We start from the raw sequence: 20,274 nt of genomic DNA, 5'->3' as shown, positions 1-20,274 counted from the left end.
TTCTGACATTTATTATTTCTAGTCATTTCTCCCATAAGCGACTGAATTGGAAGTTCTAAAACAATCGCAAAAACGAGCGCACTTCCGCATTGTAGAATAAGGTCAATATCAGCAAAATTAAAAGCTACTTTTACTTCAGCCAAACCAACTTAAATAAGACTTTGCACAGAAGTAAAAAATATTATAGTGTGATAAATCCAATTATCACTACATTAATTGGACATCTACTTTGATTTTGATGTTAATATTTATGATAAATCCAATTATCACTGCAATAGGAAATACTGTTGATTATGGCTAATATTTTTTATGACCTAGATAAACTAAAAAAATAGGGAACATATCATTGTTATAATATCACTAAGAAATGTTGTAAATAATCAAACATAGCCTACTTGAAGCTACTTGATTTTAACCAAGCTGTCACACTTTTATATATTCTTCAGTTATAGAAAAACTGTTGTCATTAATTTATATTGGGGCATAGTTTTTCCAGTGTATTGATAGGAGCAAGTAATAACTGTAGTATTTATGTTATAGTTAGGCCCACACAGAATCTGAAAATTGCACAGAATGCAGATTTCTGCAGATTTTTAGCTCATCATTGAGTCTATTTATTTACTTTTGTAAATGTGTGTAAGTTTATATTTATTATGTTTTTACATTAATTTCAGTAATTTTATTGACTAATATGAAAGTGTTCATTTGATTTATTTACAATAGTTTAATATAAAGTCATATTTTCTGTCTTTTAGTAGATCTATTATATGAGAGACTTGCTTTGTGCACCAAATAAGTGGCTCTAGATGGATTTGCATTGTAAACATTAAATAAAAGTTAAAAAGCTTATTTTTCGTTTCATATATTACGTTTTTAGCTGTGATACTCACAAAATAGTTCAGCATAAATCTGCAAATGTTTTACAAAATTCTCCTCAGAAATAGAAAAAAATGTCTGCAGATTCTGTCTGGCCCTAGTTATAGTGTAGGAATTTTGAATATACAAAATACATTTCTAAAAGTACTAATAAACAGCCAACATGCTAGTACGCAACTATTCATTCATTCATTTTCTTTTCAGCTTAGTCCCCTATTAATCCGGGGTTGCCACAGCGTAATGAACCGCCAACTTATCCAGCATATATTTCACACCACGGATGCCCTTCCAGCTGCAACCCATCTCTGGGAAACGTCCACACACACTCATTCAATTTAGCATACCCAATTCACCTGTACCGCATGTCTTTGGACTGTGGGGGAAAACTAAAGTAAAAACTAAATGTGTTCCCTAAACTGAATTGTTATCAAAATCTAGTGGTTTTTAAAAGCTTTATGGAGAGCATTTCAAGGTGAAAACAGTTTGAATCAGTTTGAAAGCTTGTTTCTGTTCAGATTTTTTATTTTTTATTTTGTCTTGCAATGAAGAATTTGCAACTGCAGTTGTGTTGTGGGGAAAAAAAGGCAAAATGGCAAGATTTAAAGTTTTTATAGCAAGATTTATGGCAAGATTTAAAGCCAATAGTTTTTTTTTCAAGCTTTCACTGGCCCACAACATAGTTCTCTAACATTTACTAATGCTTTATACTCATTTGACTTATATCTTACTTATCTGTAGTCAGTAGATCCTAAAACCAGATGGCTAAACTGTAATGCTTGATTTCTGTGACCAAACAGTAATTTTATTCTATGTTAATTGAATTTGAAGATGTTTTGCACTTTGCCATTTCATTTCTTACTTTTCTTTTCTGACTTTTATTTTTTGATGAACTAAGTTTTGAAGTGACAACTATTTTTTTATCCTTCTACTATTTATTTATTTATTTATTTAATTATTTGTTTATTTATTTATTTATTTATTTTTTTTTTTATTCATCTAACCTCACTTCCAAATGTTCACTATGTATTCTATTAAGGTAAAACAAGGATATTTTCATGTTTTTTCTTCTTCATAGTCTTGTGTTGGGTTCACACCAGACACAAAGCATTGCATCACTTTCTCTAGATTACTCACAGGATGTTTTTTTTTTAACCTTTCATAAATTTTCTACTCAAGTTCCCTTGCAGAAAGTTGCTTCTATTTACAGGTTGGCATTGACTTTGTATGTAATCTACTCGCACAGATACTTAAATTTGCATTTGGTGTGCACCCAGAATAGCAATTTATTCCCATTTATAAACTTCAAGGCACATTAATCCATTGAAGCCTCAACTTCCTATGGCTCATCTTTCCCTTTTTCTCCATCTCCTCCAGGAGTGCAGTAGATCTGTTTTGCATGATTGTGAGTCAGTGTGTTTTATTTTTTTAGGTCTTGTCTGAGAAGACCAAAACTCTTCTCCATTTATGTTCTCCATGAAGATCTCACTGTTGTTGTGTTTTCCGTGTCTGTGATCTTTTCCATGTGTGTCCTTGTACGTTTTTGTTCATGTTTTTTTTTTCTCTCTCAGTTATTGTATTAATGTTTGTCCTTTTAAAGTGGCCATATTTTTCATGTCTAATTTGTCAGTGTGTGTGCGTATGTCTACTAGTGTTAGACGTTGTGTTGATGTCAGGTCTCCACGTTTGCTGGTCTGCTTCAGTGAACAGCTAAACGGATGTGGCACAGCAGGTCTTTTGTGGTTCTACTAACATGCTAATGGGGGCTGAAAGTGCTGTGATTATAATCAAAGAACACCCAAAGTATCTGAAGGGATAGTTGACCCAAAAATGATAGTGCTTTCATTCAGTGTGATTCACGCACCCCTGTGTCATTCCAAACCTGTATACTGTTACTTACAGAATAATAGTAGAAGTTTTAAAGAAAGAAAGAAAGAAAGAAAGAAAGAAAGAAAGAAAGAAAGAAAGAAAGAAAGAAAGAAACTTCTAAAGGTGTCATAAAATTAATTCAGACTTCATTTATAGTAAATTTTACTTATGTTTATGATGTTTTATTTTAATTTATTTATCTAAATCTTGAATTGATACAATAAAATGGTGCATTATATGGGTTTGGAATAAAATGAGGTAGGTAAACGATGACATGGTTAAATTTTTGGGTTGACTATTTCTTATATATGAATCTATAGGCTCTATTTTGACAATCCATGCGCAAAATCCATTTATTACATCTATTAGCCTATACATAATTCATTTCGTTTGTGAAGCGCAAAGATTTGTTTCAAAACTATTTCTAAATTCTAGTTTTTTGTAATATTTTAATCCTTTAATTTTTTTTCATTTGTAAAGATATTTGCGTATTGCTGTACACCCTGTGTGTAGGCTATTAAGCAATGTTTAAGCGAGCTACACAACTAACGCGCTCTGCGGTGGACTTTAGACCAGCTTTGATCTGGTCTATTGTGCAGTCTATTATAGTTCCTCAAAATAGCAACGCGCCAGCAATGCGCCTTAACACGCCTCCTTTTTTAGACCAGAACGCCTATGGGCGCACTTATGAGCGCAAATGCATTTGCTATTTAAACAGCGTGGAGCAACACGTCAAAACAATAATTGCGTCGCGCCTTGCGCCGGGTGTATGATAGGGCCCTATTTATTAAGTGCAAAGGATGAAGTCTCACCATCAACACAGGAAACTTCTGTTAATATTCCAATCTAAAAGTTGTAGTATCAAAACTGGCTCTTTCTAATTAGTTTTTTCACATTAACCACTTTTTATTGAATTGGAAAGTAATGTTGTCTAATAACACACTGTTTAGTTTTTGTTCCCTCACATTCTGTTTGTGTGTTTCCCTGTTTAGAGGAGAAAGTGATGGCGGATGATGAATTCACTTGCGACCTTTTCCGCTTCCTGCAACTGCTTTGTGAAGGCCACAATAATGGTGAGCTTCCAGAGACTTATATTTATGATTTTGATTAAAAAAGGACACCTGGGAGATAAATGCACACAACTTTTGCACACAAATTTGTTTTAAGGTATTTTTGTCCTTGAAAAAACAATCTAACGAAAAGTTGCGATCTAGCATCATGTTGTCAGCCAGTCATTTTATGTATACATTTAGTCAATTAGCAGACGCTTTTGACTAAAGCGACTTACAACTTACAACAAAGTGAGTCATCATCATGTATTTACCGTTTTATGACTGAACTACATTACATTTTTAACACTAGGCTACTTAAAGGGCTGGAGCGAGTACCTCCATAGCGGGGTTCAGATCTGCTCTGATCCACTAATTTAATGAATGAACAGCACAATTCAGCAAACTGTATTTTTTGTCAGAGAAATTGCATGTTGATGTAGTCACTGTTAGCATCTAATGTCCATTTTCGTTAACAGCATTAACACTCATACATATTTTAGATATTTTAGAGCAGGGGTCACCAATCTCGGTCCTGGAGGGCCGGTGTCCCTGCAGGGTTTAGCTCCAACTTGCCTCAACACACCTGCCTGGGTGTTTCAAGTACACCTAGTAAGACCTTGATTAGCTTGTTCAGGTGTGTTTGATTAGGGTTAGAGCTAAAATCTGCAGGACACCGGCCCTCCAGGAACAAGTTTGGTGACCTCTATTTTAGAGGGTAAATGCATAAATGTAGCTAATTTTAAGAATAGCTTGTTTTGAGTGAGCTTCTCCTTTTAGATTTCCAGAACTATCTGCGTACACAAACAGGCAGCACAACCACTATCAACATCATCATCTGCACTGTGGACTTTCTGCTCAGGCTGCAGGTGAAGTTTCATCATCTTTACATCTAAAGTTGCCCCAAATTTATTCTAACGATTTCAAGGTGAAATCTGATAATTTACTTATCATTTACTGAACATTTACTTATGTTTTTGTGTTTAGTTAGGCTTCTTATATGTGTTCCAGCTCAAACATTTTGAAAAGAAACATGCAACTAGTTGTGTGTATATATATATATATATATATATATATATATATATATATATATATATATATATATATATATATATATATATATATATATATATATATATATATATATATATGATAATTGTTTGATTGTATTTATCTGACATAACTGACCCATTTGAATTTCCTGCCAGTGTAGATGTCACCAGCTACTTCTTTAAAAGCTAATGGCTTGTTCAGATATAGCTTTAGAGGCTAGCAGGCATACCTACTCAGAATCCGTGCTTCAGAACAGGCAACAGAGAAATGGAGTCATTTCATCTATGAAAGAAATGTCCTAGAAGCTGTGGGGAAAATTATCTTGTGTGTGCAAAATAAATTTCGTCTTCTTCATGGCTTTGTGCAGTATGAAGCTGGAGTTTCATTCAAAACATGTAGCTGTACCTACAATTTGTCTCAAAGATTCAAGTATTTTTCAAGACACTTCTATACAACGTAAATTGACATTTAAAGGCTTAACTAGGTTAATTAGGTTAACTAGGCATTTTAGGGTAATTAGACAAGTTATTGTATAGCTATGGTTTGTTCTGTACACCATCAAAAAATATATATAGCTTAAAGGGGCTAATAATTTTGACCTTAAAATGATTTTTTAAAAATGTAAAACTGGTTTTATTCTAGATTAAATAAAAAAAAAATAGGACTTTCTCCAGAAGAAAAAATATTATCAGACATACTGTGAAAATTTCCTTGCTCTGTTAAACATCATTTGGGAAATATTTTTTAAAAATACAATAAAAAATCATCCTTTACGTGCAGAGCTGTGTTTGTCAGTGTGGTTAAATAAACCAGTGTCACTTTTTATTTGTATTTATGTCTGTTTGAATAAATTTTACTTTGATAATGGCAGACTGCAATGTCAAGCAATGTTAAATTATACATGATGGATATACGTGTGAATATATCCAACTTTTACACACAATGGCGCTCATTGATTTTAGATTCAAAGCAGTGGGTCAGTCAGAAGAAACTCGATGGAGGGGCAGACATTGTGAGCTCCTATTTACAGTTGCTCAAAGGGGCTGTGACTCTTGTGTTCTGTGCTTTGCTTTAAAAAAACATTACTGAACGCTGTTTTAGATGTAACGCTCTGTGTAAAAGGTCACTTAAATTGAATACTATTAGTAGTATTTAAAAGGTCGAAATATTATTTTGTGCTTTTTAATTTGAATGAAACATTGATTTTAGAATGATTTAAATACACAAGAAAAATCAGGGTATTAGAGTTTATTTCAGCAAAGCTATTCCATTGCAAAATTGTAAAACCTTAGTTAATTAAAAAAATGTCAGAAGACTTATTCAAATACAACTTAAAGTGATAATTCACCAAAAATATCTCAATTTCCTTACCATTTAAAACGCTCAAATGGTTGCTAACATTTGAGATTTTTTATTTTTGTTGAATACAAATAAAGATATTTTGAAGAAGGTTGGAAGTCGGTAACCCCAGACATCCAATGTTAATAACAACCAGTTTTTAAAGATTTCTCACAATATCTATATTTGTGTCCAACAGAAGAAAGGTTTGAAACAAGTGTAGAGTGAATAAATGATGACGGATTTTTTGGTTCTGGTTTAACTGCTCTCATTACGGTTTCTTCAAGTCATTGTTGTCTTTTCCATCTCAGGAGTCTATCAGTGACTTCTACTGGTACTACTCTGGAAAGGATATCATTGATGAACCAGGCAAGAGGAACTTCTCTAAGGCCATGACTGTTGCTAAACAGGTTTTCAACAGCTTGACAGAGTATATCCAGGTACTGTTGACACTTGTCTGTGAAGTTGAGCTCTTTCAGGTTCTTCTAGAACTCCATCTCAATCATGTTTAACCTCTTGGCTGTTTTTTTTTTACCATAGGGCCCTTGCACCGGAAACCAGCAGTCTCTCGCTCACAGCAGATTGTGGGATGCCGTGGTGGGATTTTTGCATGTGTTCGCACACATGATGATGAAATTAGCACAGGTATCAACACACATGTCGAGCAAACACAAACCCCTAACATGACTGATAGATGTTACCATATTGATCAATTTTATTGCACCTAGAAGACTCCGGCACTTTCCTGGAAAAGTTCCACCAACTCTGAATCAGTGTCATCTGTATGTTTGTTTATTTCAACATAATGAAGCACTTGTCATTTAGTTTTGCCTAATCTAAATGCAAAGCATCAGTTCACCATCTGTACGCAAAGCAAATCGGAGAAAAAAATGCATTGTATTGTCAGTAAGTATGGCTGCGCAAGTATTTCTGAAAAGACATCAGATCAGGAATATCCGATTTTTAAGGAAAATACTTTTATATGTTCCTTAATTTTCATTTTATGTTGTTTCAACTACATTGATCATATTGTTTTTGTTATAGAATAGAACTCATACATGCATACTTATATAAGTATTATCTATATATTCTATACAAGTATGACCAGAAAGTAAACCAATTACACATTTTCTCTGGCTTGGAGTTTGCATTTTTTTCTCAGCACTAATGTTTACTTGCATAATCCATGCATGTGCAAAATAGTAAAACATTTATATTATTTATTTTAGAAATTATTATTGGGTTTTTTTCTTACTAATTTTACTAATTTTGGTTTACACACTGTGGTTAACCACAGGTCATCACTGTTCTAAACACTGCTTTTAACCCTGGGTAAAATTACATTTCACGCTTGAAAGTTAGATTATAATCTCATTTGATTCAGGTTTAATTACTTTCTTTTTATATCATGAATTACATATTTAGAAGAAACATTATTGTAGTTACCAAATCAATTTTTTGTTTAATTGTATTTTTTAATTATAGTGAATTAGTCCACTAACACAAAACTCCTCTATTTCACTCTGTATTTGTTCTGTTCAGTCCGATGTAGTCAAAAATTGTGACCAGTTCATGGGTGTAGAACATTTTCATAGTGTGATGTTGTTGCACTAATCTATCTGCTGTGTGTTTGATTCTTGTTCTAATATTCGTTACACATCTGGTACTATTGTACTGCATTTTTGTATTTCTCCATATTGAGAATCTCTCCCATTCTCAGGCTTTAAAAAGGATAGTAAAACATTTACCAGTTTGTCGAAAGATATGTGTCAAATTTAGTTTCTCGACCAGCAATCTGAGACAACACAATCTCACAGCAGTTCATAACTCTTTGATTTAGTTTCTAATTCATATGAATTTGTATGAATCTCATTCATACATTTAAGAACCATTAGCTCATCCTCCAGTGAGGATTGGGTTTAAGCGTTGAGTTTGGGGCCACACCTTCTTTAAAAAAATGTTATGTTTTGATATGAATGAATTCCTATGATGAATTTTACATTTTTCTGACCATTTATAAAATAGTTCCCTCATGAAATCTGGCTGTGTGGGATGATTGAGTTTTAAACTGAACATAATGATAATGATCTTGTTTTTAATTGAATTCTAAAGCAATTTTAGCCTAGGTTGTATGTACAAAGAAAAAAAAATTGAAAAGAAATTAAAACATGATAAATGAGTGAATGTTTACAAGAGAGTGGGAGATGAGATCAATACAAAAATGTATTAAAAATGTTTATGGGTAACATTTTTATTCTGATGTGTAACCCTGCCAGATGCACCCTGACCCAGGACTCCGAGAAGGCGTAAGGATTTTTTGTTGCTGTCTGCCTAATGCACTTTTGCACTTCTGTCCTCACACACACTCCTGTTTCTTCCATTTTGCTTATGTGTCAGCACGTGTCCTGCAAGCGGAATAGGAGGTGTAGTTTATCATAATTATTGGTTATTTGTCAGGGTGTCAAGATTCTTCTCATGTCTCTTTAAATGTTGACATTTTTGTCTTGGACTTAACCATATTGGGTTCATTTTGATACACAGTGTTGCTATGCCTTGTATGTGCTTTTGCTTACTTATAGAGGACATTTATTTTCCTCAAACATATTAGAGCATAATAATTGTAACTAGTACAGGCCGTACTGCTTATACAGTGTACTATATCTTAAGGAATAAACACCTTCACATCACATGAGTTTTACATATTAAAATCACATGAAACACATACTTCTTTTAATATGAAAATGTTCCAAATCCACATGTTTCATATGTGTTTCAAATGTGCTTTTAATGTGAGATGGCCCATGTGAAGCTCATGTATTGCTTATGCAATTTTTTTTCTGTAATGGATGTGTCCAAATGTGCAAAATATTGTACTTGTTCTGTACAGGGCTTACAAATTATGGCACTTTAAGGAAATATTGGTAACACATTCTATGAATCTATGAAGGCCATGCATTACACTATATTATTTATGATCAAGCATAACAATTGTGTAAATGTATTTTCTAAAGACACGACTGAACCTATACTGTAATATAATGACTGTTGAAGCTACATTTATAATAGTTACTAATACTTATTAAGGATGTATTTGATTTTTTCATATACATGTTCTTAACACATTATACACTGATTTAAACAATGATGCATTTATACAGATTAGTAACTGACTTACAATAAGTATTCATAAAGCAACAGGGCTCTTGTTCAGAATATTGAAGCATTGACTTATTTGACAATATATAATCAGCGTAACTTTGAGTCTTTGTAACTAAAACATAATGTTTTAATGTTGCAGACTGTGTCTTTATAAATACAATCATGACAGACTAATTAATATGTATAAATCAGTGTACATGATTAAGTGTTATTAACATATTGTAGCATTTTAATGTGTATACAGTGTATATTCATTCATTCATTTTCTTTTCGGCTTAGTCCCTTTATTAATCTGGGGTCGCCACAGTGGAATGAACCTCCAACTTATCCAGCATATGTTTTATGCAACGGATGCCCTTCCAGCAACAACCCATCACTGGGAAACATCCACACACTTTACGGACAATTTAACTTACCTAATTCAACTATACCACATGTCTTTTGACTTGTGGGGGAAACCGTAGCACACGGAGGAAATCCACACGGGGAGAACATGCAAACTCGACACAGAAACGTCAACTTACCCAGCCAAGGCTCGAACCAGCGACCTTCTTGCTGTGAGGCAAACGTGCTACCCACTTGCGTCATTGCGTCACACATATATATATCTATATATATATATATATATATATATATATATATATATATATATATATATATATATATATATATATATATATATATATATATATATATATATATATATATATATATATAGGACAACGCACTGGCGCAGTAGGTTGCTGGTTCGAGCCTTGGCTGGGTCAGTTGGCATTTCTGTGTGGAGTTTGCATGTTCTCCCTGCGTTCGCTTCATAGAAAGTGTTACCAATATATTTTGCAGGTACTTTGTCATGAAGACTTTGAATTTAACAGAGGCAATACAGAATAACATTGCTGCACAATATTGAGCAGATGCTCTGAATATTTGCTTCCAGCTTATTGCTAATTTGCTGATGTGGTCGTCCTCATTGACATCTTCTTCTGGCTTTATTATGTTTGTATCCGCCTACATATGTCCATGTGTTAGACGATAGGTTGCAGTATGTGATGCTATGTTTGTGTCTGTTTATAAATGCAAACCCAGGATCATTTCTGGAGTAGAACCCATTCTGAGGTAAGCTGAGAGTAGGTGGATTTTTGTCCCAGTAGTGCTGTCTCTCAAATCTCCCCACCCCCTTGTCAAAAAAAGCAATCAATGACCCAGAGATGCTACTGTAGTTATGCCACAGAGAAGTTGATGTACTCAAATACTTTCCTTGGTTCCATGGTGCATATTATTTTAAAATGGTAAACGAGTTTTATGCAATTTATGTCAACCAAAAGCCTTTTAATGGCTTTTAAGTAGAGAATTTAGGACATTTTTGAATAATTCTTTGTGGTTTTTTTTGTGTGTGTGTGTCTGAATTTGGTTGTGTGAACACAGGACTCCAGTCAAATTGGTCTGCTGAAGGAGCTTCTGGATCTACAGAAGGACATGGTGGTGATGCTTCTCTCTCTACTCGAGGGTAAGAGATATCTGCTCAATGAACTGAACTTTCTTGGTGGCCTATAAATCAGTAAATCAACTTTAGTCATGGTCCGATTCACTGTATTACCACAGGTAATGTTGTTAATGGCACAATCGCTCGCCAAATGGTTGACATGCTGGTTGAGTCATCAAGTAACGTGGAGATGATTCTCAAGTTCTTCGACATGTTCCTCAAACTGAAAGATATTGTGGCATCAGATGCTTTCCGTGACTATGTGACAGACCCTCGCGGTCTCATCTCCAAGAAAGACTTCTCCAAGGCTATGGACAGTCAGAAGCAGTACACTCCATCTGAGATCCAGTTCCTGCTGTCCTGCTCTGAAGCTGATGAGAACGAGATGATCAATTTTGAGGAGTTTGCGAATCGCTTTCAAGAGCCTGCCAAAGACATTGGCTTCAACATTGCCGTGCTCCTCACCAACCTGTCTGAGCATGTTCCTCACGACACTCGCTTGCAGAACTTCTTGGAACAAGCTGAGAGTGTGCTCAACTACTTCCGCCCCTTCCTGGGCCGAATCGAGATCATGGGTGCTAGCAAAAGGATTGAACGTATCTACTTTGAGATCAGCGAGGCCAACCGTAACCAGTGGGAGATGCCTCAGGTCCGAGAATCAAAACGGCAGTTCATCTTTGATGTGGTCAATGAGGGTGGCGAGTCTGAGAAGATGGAGATGTTCGTGAACTTCTGTGAGGACACCATCTTTGAGATGAACATCGCCTCGCAGATCTCTGAGCAAGAGGAGGAGGTCATTGAAGATGAGGATGAAGAAGAAGAGGAGGAGAGCGGTGGTGGAGCAGGTGGAGAGGGAGAAGGAGAGGAAGGGAATGGAGAAGAAGCACCGCCTGAATCGAGCTCAGCCTTTGCTGACTTCATCAAGAGCATCGTTAACTTCCTTAGCCTCTTTACTTTCCGCAATCTCAGACGCCGCTACCGCAAAATCAGGAAAATGACCATAAAGGACATGATTGTTGGTTTGGTGATGTTCCTCTATACTGTCCTCTTCGGCATCTTGCACTTCATCTACAGCGTCTGCAAAGGTTTCTTCTTGCTGATCTGGAACACTCTCTTTGGAGGAGGTCTCGTGGAGGGAGCTAAGAAGATGACGTTGACAGAGATTTTGACTAACATGCCTGACCCAACTCAAGACGAGGTGCACGGTGACCTTCCTCCTGAGCCAGGAGCAAGAAAGGTACAGGAAGCAGGTGGAGCCGGTGAGGGAGAGGAGGGAGCAGGAGGAGGAGAGGAGGAAGCAGAAGAGGGAGAAGAAGATGAAGATGGAAGAGCTGGTTTTGGTCCTCACGGTGGTCTTGGAGACATGGGAGAAACTGAACCAGAGGAGCCTCCTACTCCAGAAGGCAGTCCACTGCTGAAGAGAAAATTGGTGAGAAGAACTTTAGTACTTGTAGTTAGACTGGGTGATTTAATCGAGGTGATTTTCATGTGCATCTTTGTCAGTAAAGCTGGTTCAAGTAAACTTCCAGCATGTGCGTTTAGATGGAGCAGAGTTGGCTACACAAAGTCGTAGTACACTGAACACAGAAACATTTTTCTGACAAGATGTCCATGAGAGTCGGGTCACACTTTATTTTGATGGTCCGTTTGTTGAATTTAAGTTACATTGCATCTACATGCCAACTAATTCTCATTAGAAGTTAGGGTTGGGGTTAGGGTTATAGTAAGTTGACATGTACTTGCTAAATTTCTTATAGTCAGTTAAAGTCAGTATAGTCAGTATAGGTTTGTTGAAGGAGCAGTATCAACAGATATTAAGCAGACAGTCTACTAATACTCAAATGGGTCATCAAAATAAAGTGCTACAGAGAGTCGCAGCTTTTTTCAAAATCACAATCTTGATTTAATTTCGATTAGCATTCAGCGTGTCAATTGTTCCTCACCAGCTTTTGTGTACATGCTCTTTTAGATTGTCAAAAACAAAGGAACTTCTAATCATTGCTTCGTAATTCTTTTTATTTTTTTTTCAGGTGAGTGAAGGAGGAGAAGGAGAAGTAGTAGAAGAGGAAAAAGTAGAGGAAGAACCAGCCCCAGAACCTGAAAAAGCAGAGTAAGTAATTGAGAAATTAGAACGATACATTTTTCCATACAATACATTCTTATATGAACATTTGTATTTATTCTCTCCATCAAAGTGCTGAAAATGGAGAGAAAGAGAAGGAGGCAGAACCTGAGACTGAGGACAAACAAGAAGAAGAGCAAGCGGAGATAGCTAAAGCCAAAGCTAAAGCAAAGAAAGGCAAGAAGGAAGAGGAAGTGGGCTTTGAACTCTGGAATGAACTTGAAGTCCAAAGAATCAAATTCATGGTAATTCTTTTTATTATTGTTAATTATTATATGGTACTTTATTAAATTATATTATGTAGATTATTTACAGAGGATTTTAACCAATTCAATATTTAACCACTTTATCCTCTAGAATTACCTGTCTCGCAATTTCTACAACCTGCGCTTCCTGGCTCTGTTTATCGCCTTTGCACTCAACTTCATTCTGCTGTTCTACAAGGTCAGTTGGATTTTGAAACAACAGTTGCTTATTTTAGAAATAGTCAATGATGTAAATTAACAAAGTAATGATACTGCATTATTTACGAGTGTCTGCATTATTTACGAGTTTTTATTTTTCTAGCAACTGCCAATTTGACTCGACTGAGATACATTTGACTACATTGACTTTACTAAGATACATTTCACTGAAGAACATTCGTTACTTACTACAAAATAAAACCAAAGAAACAGATAGCAAGTCAGTTTCACTAAATCAGTGCTCTGCTACATTACTTCAATTAGTCAGTTGGTTCAATTAGTGCATGTGTAATCGAGTGCTCACACAGCACTCAGCTGTTCATATCATTTTTCGAACAAGCATATCATGATAGCAAGTGATTTATAGTAGGCCTACTCGACAATAAAACTGACAACGACACTCGTGATGTGGTCCGGGAATGAACAAACTAGAGAAAGTGTGTCTTATGCTGAAAGACACTAATAGATATTGGTATTTAAAAAGTCCCTCTCCAACGTCAAGACATTAAAGTAAACACACTGACGTAAAGTGCAGATTCAGCAACCAAATGGTGCGTTTAAAAGTCTTTTACATGATCATTTCAAGTTTTTTGTTTCATTTTATTTACAGCATTTAATTGTACTTTTTCTTTCATTACCCAAGTACATTAAATAGTTAAAAAAATACCTTTTATACTTAAGTACAATATATGTCACATACTTTTACTCAAATAATATTCGAAACCGTGACTTTAACTTTTGCCTAATACATTTTCTAGTAAGATACCCATACCTGTGGCTCTCTAGTACTCTCTAGTACTTTCTAGTACTAGTACTTCTAGTAGGCATCAAAAAGTTGAAATCCCTGCACCAAAAGAACTAAAAGGCATGTGGTTCTCTGTAATAATTAGAGGAGCTAAATCTGAAGATTCAAACCAGCTGCTTCCTCCTTTAGGTGTCTGACAGATTGCCTGGAGAGGAGGAAGAGTTTGAAGGTTCTGCTATGTTCGAGGGTTCTGGAGTCTTTGAGGGCTCTGCTGTGTTTGAAGGCTCTGCTGTGTATGAGGGCTCTGGGGTCTTTGAAGGCTCTGGAGAGGCTGAAGGTTCTGGAATGGAGGAGAATGGAGAGGAAGATGAGGAAGACGGGTTTGTCTACTACTTCCTGGAGGAGAGCACTGGTTATATGGAGCCCGCCATGGCCTTCTTTTCCATCTTACACACCATCATTTCCTTCCTGTGCATTATCGGCTACAACTGCCTCAAGGTCAGGAGCTCACTGTTTACATATGGATTTTTTTGTTGACAGTTAGTTGACACAGGGTTAGAGTTAGGGTTTTGCTTTGTTTTGTTGACACAGGGTTAGGGTTAGGTTTTGTTTGTTTTGTTTTTTCATTTTGTCTCATTTCATTTTGTTTTGTTTGTTGACACAGGGTTAGGGTTAGGTTTAGTTTTAGGTGTTGTTTTGTTTAGTTTGTTGATGCAGGGTTAGGGTTTTGTTTTGTTTTGTTTTTTAGTTCTATTTTGTTTTGCTTTGCTTTGCTTTGCTTTGCTTTGCTTTGCTTTGCTTTGCTTTGCTTTGCTTTGCTTTGGTTTGCTTTGCTTTGCTTTGCTTTGCTTTGCTTTGCTGACTCGGGGTAAGGGTTTTGTTTTATTTTATTTGTACTAAAACAATTTTTTTATATTACAACTGGGCGTACATAGCTTAAACACAGAAAGATAAAACCATCAAACAATACACATTTCATTATGAAAAGCACTGTCTTTGACTTTACCTTTATTTTTAAATGTTTGCGCATTCATCTGAAATATGTATTTTTTTAATGTACAGTTCCTGTCAGATGTAGCAGATATTATACAAACTTTTTAAAAATATTAATGATTTTGAATCATGGCTTCATGGTTTTATTTTAGGTCGACATGTTCTCATGTTATTTCAAGGGCCATTTTATTTATATCTAAGGGTATTTTACTAACCTCTAAATTTTAAAATCTGTCTTTTATGTCAAATTATTAAATATATTTTATTTTTATAAATGCTTACTTAAAGCAATAATTTAAATTATAATAATTACACAATATTGAAGCACAGTAGTTACCACACAAGAAGTTATAAGATATGGCATAGAAAAGTAGCATTTTGGTATATTTAATAAGGTTTATAGGTGGCATGAGTGCATTTAAATGCATAATTAAATCAATGTTATTACATTAAAGTTTTAAATATAGTGTTTTGAAAAAATAACATTATAGTTATTATTTTATTTTTTATTATTAATAAAACAAAACATCATCTAAATTGTTTCTGGTCACACTCTTTCATTCAATTGATTTATTCAAATGCTCATTCATTGTGAAATAAACAAGTTACCATCAGTATAAATAGGGCATTCAATCATAGAATCATTTGATTTGTTAAAAAAAAAATACAGATTGATTCTTTAATGAACACTGCCATAGACTGAAGCTGTGCACAGCATATGCAAGTTAGTTAGTAAAAAATGATTGCATCCTGATGTTAAATTAACTTTAAGTAACAAAAATTGTGACTTTTAATTTCTGCCACTGTGTAAACGACATTATCATTTACTCACCCCATGTCATTTCAAACCTATGAGATGTTCATTGCTCTGTGGAACATGAGGCGGTATAAAATATTTCTGTCAGTTGATTAATCTGATATGAATTGCTAATTTGTTTATACCTGTCCAGGTTCCTTTAGTCATCTTTAAGAGAGAGAAGGAGCTGGCCCGTAAACTGGAGTTTGATGGTCTGTATGTAACTGAACAACCAGAAGATGATGACATCAAGGGCCAGTGGGACCGACTAGTTCTCAATACACCGTAAAACAACTATATTATTATTATTATTATTATTATTTATAAATGTATAGATTTCAAGATGGAATGACTAAAATGGTTTTCCTTCTATTTTCCACTTAGGACTTTCCCGAACAACTACTGGGACAAATTTGTGAAGCGAAAGGTCAGTGGTTTGTCAAAACTGTGTGCAGATGTTACCTTTTGTGTATTGTGTGTTTTCGGCAACTAAACATGTCTATTTTGCAGGTGCTAGAGAAGTATGGAGATATTTATGGTAGAGAAAGAATCGCTGAGCTGCTGGGTATGGATCTAGCATCTCTTGATGTCAGCGCTATGACACATGAGAAAAAGCGTCAGCCTGATCCTTCAATGTTCACATGGTACAGAAAGATGCAAGACACACTTATTAGTGTAGATATCATTAACATAACAACTTTGATACCAAAAAGGCATGTTGATGTTAAGTAATACAAAAAAAGAGCATGCATGTTATTGTTAATATGGGTGCAGTGATAATTATTTATAGAGGTTTTTATAAAAACATTACACCTGATCGTGTACATCATGTATATATGTTAAGATAACTATATTGGTGTTATTACCTGATACTAACTAGAACATGCACCAAAACACTAGCAGACAACACAGCAGCTGGGGCCCCTTCTTTAGATGTATAGGTTAATAATGTCTCTGTAATTATTATTAATTTTTGTAATATTGTTTTCTCTCCGTCTTTTTATGTCATTTTATTTTGTTTCTTATTAGTCTGACTGAGATTTCTTTTTTTTTAATGATGCTGATGTGTATGATCACACCGGTGTGATTAGAATGTTCTGTGCATCACATGATCAGCTGCTAAATTCAAATCTGCTTTTAAATTAAAATTGTTTATAAACAAATAACATATATTTGAAGTTTCAGACATATAAGCACTTGCAAAAAAAAAAAATTATGGTTTGTAAAATACATGCTGATGTCAATGGAGATGGCAACAATAATTATTTTTATACACAATCTGACAATGTGCTTTATTCACATAAGATGCACACCATTATTTATTCTATTTATCTTCCAGTTAAGCATCCGTTAATGTTTATGTATTTTAGAAGTTGATGAATTAACATGTTATGAACCCAACAGCTCTAATCTCTCGACTGCAGCACAGACTAACATGCTGGCACCCATTACATGGCTCTCTGGAATACTTGCAAATGCAAAAACAAATAAAAGGGGAACCCTTTACCGATTACAGTCATTTAAAGAAAAAAAAAAGCTGTGTAACCCAAAAATGTAGGATTTTGATTCACAAAAATGTATGTATTCAAATTTGTAGTCAGTTGATTTGAGAATTGGACATCCCTACTCATAAATACAGAATTATTTATAAATTAGAATTATTAGTTATAAAATAGAGATTATATTGTTATAATATATCAATAATCCACAGGTTGACGTCTATCGACATCAAATACCAGATCTGGAAGAATGGAGTGGTTTTCACTGATAATGTGAGTTTCATTAAAATCAGAATTGACTCTTTCCTTATATGCTTTGTTCAGTGCACTGATGATGTTTATTACTATTGATCTGCTTTTTTAATCTGCTCATAGACGTTCCTGTATCTGGTTTGGTACACGGTTATGTCTCTGCTCGGCCACTTTAACAACTTCTTCTACGCCTGTCACCTGCTGGACATTGCCATGGGCGTCAAAACCCTGCGCACCATCCTGTCCTCTGTAACCCACAATGGCAAACAGGTACAGCTCTCCAAAATCATCATATCTGGCTAATATTTGATAGAAATCAATTGTAGATGTTAATCCTCATGACGACTCTTTAGCTGGTGATGACAGTGGGTCTGCTGGCAGTGGTGGTCTACCTCTACACCGTGGTGGCCTTCAACTTCTTCAGAAAGTTCTACAACATGAGTGAGGATGAAGACGAACCGGACATGAAGTGTGACGACATGATGACTGTAAGTGTTTCTGGATAGCTTTCAAATAGGCAGAAAGTTTATTTATTTTTGTAAAATACCATTTTACAATAATATAAAGGCTCACAAATTTTTCAACTCTTTCACTATTTTTATCTTTTTTTTGTTTTGTTTTTTTACATTTTTAGTAAATTGTACCTTAAATACAATATGTTCTATGCTGTGACTTAGCAAAACAGTTAAGAAAAACTAAGCTTAAAGGGGTGGTCCACTATTATATCATATTTGAAACATTGATGTGTAATGTAGCTGTGTGAACATAAACAACATCTCTGAATGTCATATGCTCAAAGTTCAATGCAAATGGGGGCATTGGATTTTACAGAGTTAGCTTAGCAAAGCCTACAGCAAATGAAGTCTGAGGACTACAAGAATCTACATTCGAGCTATTGAGATGACAAAAGGTTCAGGTTACACACATTCACCACACACATACACCCCGCACAGCAAAGGGCCGTAGCCAGAGGCACTGTAATGTAATAGAGAAAGCTAAAATGCCATCCAAATGCTGCTATTTCCACAGAGACTTTTCTGTTTCTGTATTTGGGCTTCCAAAGGACACGACACAAAGAGAGAAGTGCTTACAACTTCATTATAATTATGTTCTAGAGAATTATAAAATATATATAGCTAGCATTTGACAATGGATAGCCTCTAAAATCTCCCAGAGTTCAGTGCTGGATTTGGCTAAAAGCTCCTCAAAGGAGGAGCAGCTCCAACCATAATAGACGAAGCTGTGGACTGTGAGCCACAACCTGTATTTTTGTTTGTTAAAATTGATTACATGCACAGTTTATAACATTAATGGTATATTGTAGCAAGGACGTTAACAAGGATGTAAACAACGGGAAATGCTGTTTGCCATCGTTAACAATTTAGCTACAAATACATATTTATCCGTCAAAATGTAAACACACAGTTTTCACCAGCGTGTACAGCGTCTCTCTATGCGGCTGCTTTCCCTGCATTCTACATCTCAAATAAGGAACTTGCAAAAGAAATGTGAGCGTTTCACATTACTTACACATGCTTATAACCCGAATATATGTGAAAGACACCTGTCAGATTTTATTTTAGAGAGCAGACATGAGGTTCAGCTGTGTCCTGTATCATTTTCTGTCTGATTCAGGCACAAACTGATTCAGATACACTGACTGAAAGTATTTACACAGCGCAAAAGTGTATGCTTGTAGCGGTGTGATGCTTTTCCTGGTGACGTGGAGCCAATCCGCAAAGCACAGCACATTATGTTAGCTGACCAATCATAGCCTCTTAGGGGCGGGCCTTTCTGAGGAACAGTCATTTTCATGTTGCATCTTATAAACACAACCAAGCCCTAAAAATACATTCTGGACCACGTCTTTAATGATATACAAATAGCATGAGAGTGATTCATCTTTATTGTTGGACACTCATCTTCATATAGTGCTTTTTTATTTTTTTTGCAAACTATAAATAACATTTGTTTTTCTCCATAACTTGTCACTTGTTGGATATTTTCAATAAATGGGAGTCACACTAAAGGACATGGGTAGGCCTAAGACATTTATTAATGTTTCTTTTTAATTTATAAGTGCTGTTATTTATAGAGTTCTGCCACAGTCACATCATAGGGCAGTTTTAAGATTTGGCTGAAAATGTAATACTACAACATTTTTTATAATGAAGTCCATGGAAGACAAAGAAATGTTGAACCATTTACAAATGTTAAATTGTCACACTACTATTTATATATTTATATTTGTCATGTGTGACAGTGAAAATACAACGTCAACAACCCTTCTACATTTGGTTCAGTTACATTTTCTCTCACCTCACGCCTGTCTGAGATCATGTCTTCTGTTTCAGTGTTATCTGTTCCATATGTACGTGGGTGTTCGAGCTGGTGGTGGTATAGGAGATGAGATTGAAGATCCAGCTGGAGACGAGTATGAACTTTACCGTGTGGTTTTTGACATCACCTTCTTCTTTTTTGTCATTGTCATCCTGCTGGCTATCATTCAAGGTGAGGAAAATGTTTCTTTCAGGGCAGGGTTTTATTGTCGGTGTGTGTGTCAAGATTAAATGTATCCA

At 35.2% G+C, this 20,274-nt stretch overlaps 1 protein-coding gene across 7 annotated transcripts in view; it reads left to right on the top strand.

Moving 5' to 3' along the window:
* Positions 1 to 20,274, top strand: part of ryr1b (ryanodine receptor 1b (skeletal)) — a 188,007-nt gene that overhangs the window by 160,594 nt on the left and 7,139 nt on the right. For all 7 annotated transcript variants that reach the window (XM_056478876.1, XM_056478873.1, XM_056478870.1 and 4 more), the window contains 17 exons: positions 3,735 to 3,815; positions 4,572 to 4,660; positions 6,494 to 6,622; positions 6,723 to 6,827; positions 10,767 to 10,848; positions 10,944 to 12,253; positions 12,855 to 12,934; positions 13,020 to 13,191; positions 13,304 to 13,390; positions 14,345 to 14,653; positions 16,099 to 16,229; positions 16,329 to 16,371; positions 16,455 to 16,588; positions 17,656 to 17,716; positions 17,819 to 17,965; positions 18,049 to 18,183; positions 20,050 to 20,206. In XM_056478876.1, the coding sequence (XP_056334851.1) occupies positions 3,735 to 3,815; positions 4,572 to 4,660; positions 6,494 to 6,622; positions 6,723 to 6,827; positions 10,767 to 10,848; positions 10,944 to 12,253; positions 12,855 to 12,934; positions 13,020 to 13,191; positions 13,304 to 13,390; positions 14,345 to 14,653; positions 16,099 to 16,229; positions 16,329 to 16,371; positions 16,455 to 16,588; positions 17,656 to 17,716; positions 17,819 to 17,965; positions 18,049 to 18,183; positions 20,050 to 20,206 (3,252 nt within the window). The remainder of the gene's footprint in view (positions 1 to 3,734; positions 3,816 to 4,571; positions 4,661 to 6,493; positions 6,623 to 6,722; positions 6,828 to 10,766; positions 10,849 to 10,943; positions 12,254 to 12,854; positions 12,935 to 13,019; positions 13,192 to 13,303; positions 13,391 to 14,344; positions 14,654 to 16,098; positions 16,230 to 16,328; positions 16,372 to 16,454; positions 16,589 to 17,655; positions 17,717 to 17,818; positions 17,966 to 18,048; positions 18,184 to 20,049; positions 20,207 to 20,274) is intronic.

Source organism: Danio aesculapii, chromosome 18, assembly GCF_903798145.1.
Source record: "Danio aesculapii chromosome 18, fDanAes4.1, whole genome shotgun sequence".
NCBI classification, from domain to species: Eukaryota; Metazoa; Chordata; class Actinopteri; order Cypriniformes; family Danionidae; genus Danio; species Danio aesculapii.
Note: the sequence above shows the minus strand (reverse complement) of the source record. Positions and strands in the feature narration are given on the sequence as shown.